The following is a 10,040-nucleotide window of genomic DNA, read 5'->3' as shown; positions in this document are numbered from 1 at the left end:
TGCGGCCATGCTGGAGCACTGCCTTTAGTCGAGCAAATTGACCCCAGGACTTATTCTTTGTAAGCCTAGTACTTATTCTATCACTCTCTTTTGCCGAACCGCTAGATTATGGGGACATAAACACACCAGCATCGGTTGTCAAGCGATGTTGTGGGGACAAACACAGACACACAAACATAGACACACACACACACACATATATGACGGGCTTCTTTCAGTTTCCGTCTACCAAATCCACTCACAAGGCTTTGGTTGGCCTGAGGCTATAGTAGAAGACACTTTCCCAAGGTGCCATGCAGTGGGACTGAACCCGGAACCATGTGGTTCGTAAGCAAGCTACTTACCACACAGCCACTCCTATGCCTATGAATAAAAACCTTAGCAGAGCTATGTACTTAAGAGATAGACTTGGTGTATTCTTCAAGAGAGACATGTTAACATGGTATTTTGAAACCCTATAATATAATGCAATACTTTTTAGTTAAAGGTAGTGAGCAAATAAATAAAAAACAAATATAGATATCAAATTATCTGATCTACTGATATATAATAATTTGGTAAAAGTTGAAAGAGATACTTTTTTTAATGTGAATCGTAAAAGTGCTTTAGGATACAAAACTAATTAGTGGTCAAAGATAGGATCTGTTGAGAGTGGGACCAAATATCTTATGGTACAACATTTTATCCCCATACATTCTGATTTAAAATATTAGCAGAATAAATTATATCTTTGGTCCTTCCAGGGTCAATAAAATAAGTGAAAGATCCAAATAAGCAATATTCAAGTAGTGGGTATGATAAAATGGACCAATCCTCTAAGATTTGCGGCATTTTTGCAATAAAAAAAAATGCTTCAAAGTTTTCACATTTACAATTCAACTTCCTTATTGGTAAAAAAAAAAAATCAAGCTGATGATGTCCATAACATCCATTTGAATCAAAATATTTAAAACCCACTAAATCACCACCACTGCTTAAACTATGCACCAATGTTCTAAACAGAATGCTGACAACAATCTTGCCTAGCTGATACAAAAAAGAACTTCAGTAATATCATCTTCATCACCAACCTCATCTATACAGACATCTATCCTACATTTTTGCATGCTTCCTCCATCTTACATCAAAATTTTCTGCTTTATTCTCAGTTTCTATGACCAAAAGTTATGCTACTGAGAACCAATCACCTTGTCAAAGCACTTACATCCAATATACATTTAGAAATTGAATGGAAAAGGCAACAATTACTACAACTCAAATCTGATGTTTTAAATTCATAAGTAGTAAAGAAAAAAAAAATTAAAACCTACATCAGTCCAAGGGCCTGTGGTCCATTGTAGAGGACAAGGGAACTCAGCACATCTTCTATGGGTTTTAGGCTTCTTGAATAAACAAAACTTATCTGCAGCTAAAGATTTATTTTCATAATCCATGCAATTTACAGCTCGCTGTTTCTGTCCAAATCCACAGGTTTTAGAACACTGCAAGTAAAAATAAGCAATAACATTGTAAAACAAAATTCTAATTTTTTTTTTTGTCTTAGGTCAGTAAGTGTTATTTCCTATTTGCTTCTATCTAGAAATCAATGGAAATGACTACTTTTCCTTTCAAACTTTGCTTTTGTGACTTGGACATCAATGTTTTGAAACCAACCTATTTTCCATTACATTTCAGAGAGATTCAGCACTGATTTGCTGAAGAATAAATATCATGATAGCAAACATTCTGCTCAATACTATAGATTTGTTTGTCAATTGCTTGACCTTAATCTCTTGATCATGTCCCTTAGTGGCTGACAATTTGTGCATCTCTGATCATGAGAAGGAACAGTGGGGGAACATCATAGCTATGTGTTGAGAGGGATTCTTTGGGGTTTGAATAAATGTAACAAAAGCAAATTTTGAAGGAAATATTAGCCATTTTTCATACTTTGTAGAAGTAAGCAAATAGGAAATAACAGTTGCTACCCAAGGACAAAAATCATGTTATACAGTGTAATCTATTATGCCTAGACTGGTACAGCCTATGATTGTTACCATTATTTTATTGTTAGTGTTGAGTGCCTCTGATTACTTTGGTTGTTTAAGCCTACAGTGAAAAGGAATGGATTAAACACACAAAGTCAGCATGCTACACTTGATATAATTACTTCTATATATTTGTACATATGTAATAAATTACTTATAAAATAATACAATTTATTGATAAGGCAAAGAAGATAGGACATTAAACAAGTAGCTGAAGATTCATACTGTCTCTGGCATTGTTTTGTGTCCATGTCAAGGTCAATTCTAAAATGGCTCAGTCTGTCTTGGAGTAAATAGTTACACAATGATAGAAACAACTTAGCAAATTTAATCAGTGAATGCAAGATAAAACTGATGTCATTTCAGTGCTGACTTACTGAGTGTTTCAAATGGTTAGGAAAGAGGAGGGCTCTTCTAGGCTGACTTGCTATAACTTACATGAAGAAAAGAACTTCAAAGATATCCCTGTAACCCAATGGGTTATGAGACTCACCATCATCATATAAAATGTAATGTTAAAGAGCCTCTATAATCTCTTTATTTAATGCCTATTTTCTATACTGGATTGGGTTAGACAGTGGCTGGCAAACTGGAGAGCTACACTAAGCTCCAATTGTCAGTCTTAGCATAGTTTTGACAGTTGGATATCATTCTCAACACCAACCACTTTACAGAGTATACAGGGTGCTTTTTAAGTGGCACAAGTACATGTACTTTTTACATGGTGCCAGCACAGGTGCTTTTTTTATGTGGCACCAGCACCAGTGGGGTCACAAAGAAGCTTGCAAGACAAAGACCTCTCAGCTGAGAGAGGGAGTAGAACTGAGGGAAGTGGACATGCGCTAAGCAAGAGGTTAGAGTATAATGGAAGGACAAAGATAGTTGTCTTACTATCAGTAGGACAAAGAAGGAGAGGAAGGTTAGAAAGAAAGACAGAGAGACAGTCAGAGAGAGAGAAAACTAGATGCTATTGAAGTTTACCCACAGGGGGTGGGTAGTATAAATAGTACAGAGGGGATTGAGGGAGATGTTCCATTCGAATGTGTGTAGAGATGTCTAGAGATGGGGAAGACATGACTGTAACAAGTGATGGTGAGAGAAATTGAAGTGGATGGGGTGTAGGTGTGGTAGATATGTGAGGACATAGAGAATGTGCAGATAGGCATGTGAGGAAGTATCATAAAACAATTAACAAGTTGAGTTTGACAGTTCAAGAAACACAACATTATACTGATTTATTGTTCACAAGTCTTATTTTTTTTGTAGAATAAGATAACTTGTTGACTAATAGAGATAATGCATGGTGTAATGCTGAGAATGTGAAATGTAATGGTAAGATAATACATAGTTTAATGGTGAGATAATGTATAATATGAGATAACAACTTACCAGTTTAGTAAGTGACATAACATTTGATTCCCATTAAAAAGGATGTCAAATTTATATTTTAAATTGAACTGCTTAAAAAGTTATGCAAATTAATATTATTTGTGAGTCTGTGTGTCTGTGTGCATGCAAAGTCCCTTTATGTTCCCAATTCAAATAACAACAACAATAAATGAATTAATAAAGCTATACAGCGAAGTAGACTATCATTTGCAAGGCACAGAATCACATTACCAAAATATGGAATTGCACTTTATTGTTGGAAAAAGGAAATTAAAAAATATGATAACCTGCTTACCGATGACCACCTCTCTTTTTTCCATACATATTTACAGGGTGCTGGATAGCAACTTTTCACACTTATAGGTTTCTTTTTCTTGTTACAATATACATCAGGTATTGCTTTATATTTAGATTGTTTGCAAGTAACTTCTCTTGTTCTTGTACCATTACCACATTCAACAGAGCACTAGGAATTGAAGAAAGTAACAACCAGCCATTGTAATTACAAATAGTATATTTTAGTTTCTTCATTTCTACTTGTCATATATTTCTATTTGTTTTACTCTGACACTATTTCTACTATTATCAGAGACCTCAATAGTCAGCTACTAATGATATACAGTATAGTGTAACAATCTCAGAAAAACAACTTTATATACAATAATAATATCAGGGGTGTAGCATATTTATAAGAGATTTTTAAGAATATAACCATTTATTTGTTGATATTAAGAAAATTCTTAATAAACTTTTGATTCATATACTCTTAGAGTTTAACATCCAATTGTGCAATCAAAATGAATGGGATTGTTTTTTCACTGGAGTAATTATTTCAACAGCCAGAATCTCTTTCTATGACTGGCTATTCTTAGATTAAGAGAGAGAGCAAATTAAATTTATTTTGTCCATCAAGCAAATAAGATTTAGCAGAAATATGTGCTTGCCCAAGGTCTCAACATGACAGGAGCAGTAAGATATAAATTTATACTGAATGGTTAGCAGTACAGCATTTTAACCTCACAGTCAATATGCTTTGTGTGCACTGAAGAAAAAATGGAATTTATGCATTTCTTTTTGTAACAAAAAACAAAACAAAAACAAAATGATTAACTGTCAAGGATTTATTTTAATTGCAAATAAAATACTTACTGGCCTCCAAGGACCTTTGTACCAGTGAGGACATTTCTTTACTCGACACCGTTTACTGGATCGAAGAGGTTTGCCAGGACATTTTGATAAGTCAACTTCAATATTATCTTTATTGATGCATCGAACTTTACGGTATTTGCGAGATTTACCGCAACTAGCAGGACACTAAAAATATTTACAACGTAAAGTTTAATATATGTTGTGCGTTTGTGATATATATACACACATATATACATACACATGCCCATGCATATATCCTCATCATTTTGCATCCAGTTTTCTATGTGTCCAGAAGTTGGACAGGTCTTTTCCAGCACAGCATCTCACCATTTGTTGTAGGACCTTGTTATCTTCATGAGGTTCAGCAACTTGAACCCAGCTTTCATGTTTTATTCAGTCTTCTTCTGCTGCAGGATCCTTCCACTTGGTTCACTTGGCATTTCTTTCCCCAAATGTCATCTCCCTATACATACAACTTGTCTGTACCAGTGTAGTCTTCTTTCTCTCAGCTCATTTTGGCTTCACCCATCATTCAAACTAACATTACACTTGAAGCAGAGCATGCTCATCTCATATTTCATTCTAGCCTTCACACATTCTCTACATTCAACACCCATGTTTCACTTCCATGTACACTATAATATAATACATGGAAATCAAACATGAGCATTGAATGCAGAAGATATATGTATGTATATGTGTTTGTGTATGTGTGTGTACATGTGAGTATGTATGTATGCATGCATGTGTATATCTATGTAGGTTATGTGTGTATATCTTAATAAATATATATGTTTATATGTATTTCTTTGTCCCTGTATTATATAAGTGTCTGTATAACTTGTGAGAGTGTATATGCTTATAAATGTATGTTAGCATAATATATATATATATATATATATATATATATAAAGACAGAAAATCTAAGTCAGTGAAATTTGATCTGTCAGACTTCTCTGTTATGAATCTATCATCAACATACAAATGAAACTCAATGAAGATATAATTATGTTTTAGTCTAGTTTGGTTCTAGAGTAATTGAACCTAAAATTTTTTTACACTAGCTTCAGTCATGCCATTTAATTTCTCTTGTAATAAACATTCTTTGTAACTTTTTCTGTTATATGAAGAAAAGACAACCCACAATAACACATTCTGAAATAAGCTCTTATAATAATGCAAAGATATAAGAAATACACTTGACCATGATTGTATAATTCAGCCTTATAATATTCACTGAAACACATATAAGAATGACTTAAGGAAATAATTTCAGGATCTACTTGATTTTTTTCTCTATATACTCAATTATCTAGTAGAAACTAGAAGAAGGAATGTTTGACTAAAATACATGAATTCTTTTCACAGTTTTCTCTTATAGCAAATAAATATACACATGAAGTTCTAAATACTGGTTGTTTGTTGTGCATCTTAATTTATACCCCCCCACCACCACCACACATAATTGTAATAATTCTTTCTACTGGAAGCACAAGGCCCCAAATTTTGGGGAAGGGATTAAGTCAATTACATTGACTCCAGTGCAAAACTGGTACTTATTTAATCGACCTTGAAAGGATGAAAAGCAAAGTCGACCTTGGTAGAATACACATAATTGTAATAATAACAAGGTTAGTCAGAAGAAATGAAAGAATTGTTTCTAAGTTTATTTATAAAAATACAGATACAGAAAATCATCAAATTTTCCAAGGAAATGAAATAAAATGGAATTAAATTAAGTGAAAAAAAAACTGGAAATAAAATAGAATAAAATATTTATGTCATTACATTTAAGAATTTGTTGAGCACACGAGAATGCTTGTGCTACAGCTAAAGTTAATTTAGCAAAGACCAAAGTCCTAGCAAGTAGGAAAACAGACAAATTACTAATCCCTTCAGGGTTGGTTCTGCTCAATACACAGAAAAGATGTAGGTAGAAAGTAGTCTGTTATTGGCAGATGTGCAGGTACAATAAACATTAAGGATGTACAGAAAACAAACTTCCTCAAATGTCCAGGGGTATCCTTAGAAGTGGTAGATAGCTTCTGATACTTAGGTAACCAAGCTAGCAGTGAAGGAGTATGATCTGAAAGTGTAGTTGCTAAAATGGGCTGGACAAAGTTCAGAGAGCTACTACCTCTGTTGGTAACAAAGGGCATCTCCTTCAGAATGAAGGGCAGATTGTATGATGCTTGCATACGAATAGCTATGCTACATGGCAGTGAACCATGGGCTGTGACTACAAAGGACTTGCAAAGGCTTGAAAGAAATGTAGCCAACATGTTCCACTGGATAGATAATGTCAGTGTGCACGTACAACAGTGTAAATGATTTAAGAGAATAATTGACTATAAGAGCATCAGATGTGTGCAAGAGAGAAGACTGCTGGCATGGTCATGTGATGCATATGGATGAGGACAGTTGTATTAAGTAGTACCAATCTCTAATTGTGGAGGAAACCTGTGAAAGGGGTAGATCCAGAAAGACTTGGGACAAAAATGGTGAGACATAATCTTCAGATGTTGAGCCTCACAGAGGAGATGACAAAGGACTAAGATCTCTGGTGATTTGCTGTGCTTGAGAAGACACATTGAGCTAAGTAAAATCATGATCATCCATATATACAAGCATGTCCTTTATAACTATGCCTCTACTCTCACACACACAAATAATCTGTCCTCTGACAAAACACCCCTACAACCCATTTCCCCAACATCCCTCACATCCCACTTTCCATGATAATCACCCACTGCAGGCCTTTCCGCTCTCCCTCATGTGCCTATCCACACTCTCTACATGCTCTTACATATCTACTATACACCTGCTCCCACCCACTCCATTTTCCATCACCATCACTCACTAGAGTCATGTCTTCTCCATCTCTAAACCTCTCCCCTCACACTCTTATGCAACATCTCTCTCTACCCCCTTTATACTACTTATACTCCCACCACTGTTCTCTGTAGATAAGCCCAAATACATCTGCGACACTAATTTTCCTGTCTCCCACTCTATCTCTCTCTATCCTCTTCCTGTCTGTCCCTGTCCTACTGCGGTAGCTGAGTATTCCATCTATTACACTCTCATCTCTCACCTGGCTCATAGCCACTTCCCTCAGTTCCACTCCCTCTCTCAGCTGAGAGGTCTCTGCCTTACAACTTACTTGGTGACCCCACTGGTGTTACATCTAAAGCACTCAGCCAGCTCCTGTTGAATCATCCAACCAATGCAAGTATGAAAAATGGATGTTAAGTGATGTTAATGATGATGATGATGATATGTAAACAAGAATTCTTAAGTGCTAGGCAAATTCTTAAATGCAATAATTAAAATTTTTTATTATATTATATTTAAGTTTCTTTTTCACTTCATTTCATTTGATTTCCTTGGAAAATTTGAAGACTTTCTATACCTGTAAATATATAATTAAATTAAGGAATAATTCCTTCATTTCTTCTGACTAATATTGTTATATTTTGGGATGGTCATTTTTTTTTCTTTTGCCAAATAAAACACATACATTATATATTCATTCTTCAGTTCAACTTTATTGTTGTTCTTATTTTCTTTGTCTGAAATCTTTCATCATACATGCTGTGACCTCTTCGATGACTTTCCAGCCCACATGTCTCATCTTGTGACAGGAGGAGACATGTGGGATGGAGAGTCACTGAAGAGGCCACAAGATGTGTGATGAAAGATTTCAGACAAAGGGCACTAAAATATGAACAACAATAAAGCTGAAGTGAAGAACGAGTATACAGGGTGTATGGTTATTTGGCAAAAAAGAAAAAAAAAAAAAGACCATCTCAAAATATGACAATATCTGTTTCAACAAGATGGTTTCACATCAGGAATCTTGCAAAACAAATACATAAATGTAACTTCTGACTAATTTTCTATCAAAAACGTTTTATTCTTTTATATATAAGCGATAAACTACTACACTTGCCCCCTACTGGACTATCCCAGTAATGATGGTATGTGGGCTCTTTGCATGATTAAGAAACGTCTGTCAAAGGTGGATGAGTAACTTTCAAGCTGACTGCATTAATATCCTGGGAAAGGGGTGAGAACCACTAGAATTACCAAGATTAATGAAACACTTGAATGGAAGTTATGCCTATATTTAATTCTATACTGGACTGCTTAAGCCACAGAAGATCTAAGAGTGAGACAGGTAGAAAGGACTGGTAAAAGGATTCAAGTATCTAAACAATACAAATAGAATGGAGATAAGTGGACTTAGCTTGACATGCACACACACATGCATACATGCACATACACTGTGCATCTTTACTAAAACATACTAATGCAGGGAAGGGTGTCAGCTTTAGCTAATTACTTGAGTTAACCAATGATAGAGTTTAATATTGTGTATGCATACAAAATAAGAAATATATGCATTGCATGCTGAATATTACACAGAAACAACATTACAAAAATATTGTATATATTATATAACTACATAAAACAATGATATATATTCTATAAAATTATTCAACATTTCTGTGTGTAAATGTGAAAAAAGCACCAGCCTCTTTATATAGTTCCAACTTTTGCTGCACAACTGGGGTTACCCACTTCTTTAAATTAATCTCTTTTGGAGTCATGATATAAAATACAAAGCAGAAACATGCCTAATCACTGAATAATCAATGAAAATTGTAGGACCACACGATACTGATTGCCAAAAATGGTGATGAAAGTCAACAAGGACAGTCACTCTCTGAATCTGGCTTAACAGGGTACAGTTTAATTATGGTACTCTGCAGATAATGTATGTACACACAAAGGTGGTGAGCTGGCAGAATTGTTAGCGTCTGTCTTTATGTACTGAGTACAAATTCCACCAAGGTCGACTTTGCCTTTCATCCTTTCAGGGTTGACAAAATAAGCACCAGTTGAGCTCTAGGGTTGATGTAATTGACTTACCCACTCCCTTGAAATTGCTAGCATTGTGCCAAAATTTGAAACTAATATGTGTACACACACACACAGAGGTATAATACACAACACTTACATACTCACAAGTATTTTATATGACTTAGTGAGAAAGTGGAAGGGCAAATCCTATGACATTTATACAACTGGTGAGAAGAAATAGAAGAAGAAACTAAGATATATGTTGTTGCTACAGGGAGAAGGGTATCAAAACAACTTTTCCTAAAACTGGAGAATTCGTCCAAATGCTCAAAAAGGAGTGGATTCTATTAAAGGCACTTAAAGGTGGTGTTAAACCAGACAATAGATAGAGCTCTGTGAAGTTTCTGTCTACCCTGTTTCACTCATAAGGTGTAGATTAACCTGAGGTTGTGATAGAAGACTCTTGTCCAAGGTACTGCATTGTAAGATTGAACCTGAAATTATCCAACAGTAAAGTGAATTTCTTGAACTACACAACTAATTCTATACCATGTATGTGTGCGTGTGCGCATGTTTTTATATATATATATATATATATATATATATATA

At 34.8% G+C, this 10,040-nt stretch overlaps 1 protein-coding gene across 1 annotated transcript in view; it reads right to left on the bottom strand.

Moving 5' to 3' along the window:
- Positions 1-10,040, bottom strand: part of LOC106883875 (A disintegrin and metalloproteinase with thrombospondin motifs 9) — an 85,019-nt gene that overhangs the window by 20,024 nt on the left and 54,955 nt on the right. The window contains exons 28-30 of the mRNA XM_052972799.1: positions 4,566-4,730; positions 3,712-3,882; positions 1,311-1,481 (exon numbers count right to left, since the gene is read on the bottom strand). Of these exons, the coding sequence (XP_052828759.1) occupies positions 1,311-1,481; positions 3,712-3,882; positions 4,566-4,730 (507 nt within the window). The remainder of the gene's footprint in view (positions 1-1,310; positions 1,482-3,711; positions 3,883-4,565; positions 4,731-10,040) is intronic.

The sequence above is a fragment of the Octopus bimaculoides genome, chromosome 1 (assembly GCF_001194135.2).
Source record: "Octopus bimaculoides isolate UCB-OBI-ISO-001 chromosome 1, ASM119413v2, whole genome shotgun sequence".
Taxonomy (NCBI): domain Eukaryota; kingdom Metazoa; phylum Mollusca; class Cephalopoda; order Octopoda; family Octopodidae; genus Octopus; species Octopus bimaculoides.
This window is presented reverse-complemented; position numbering and strand designations above follow the sequence as displayed.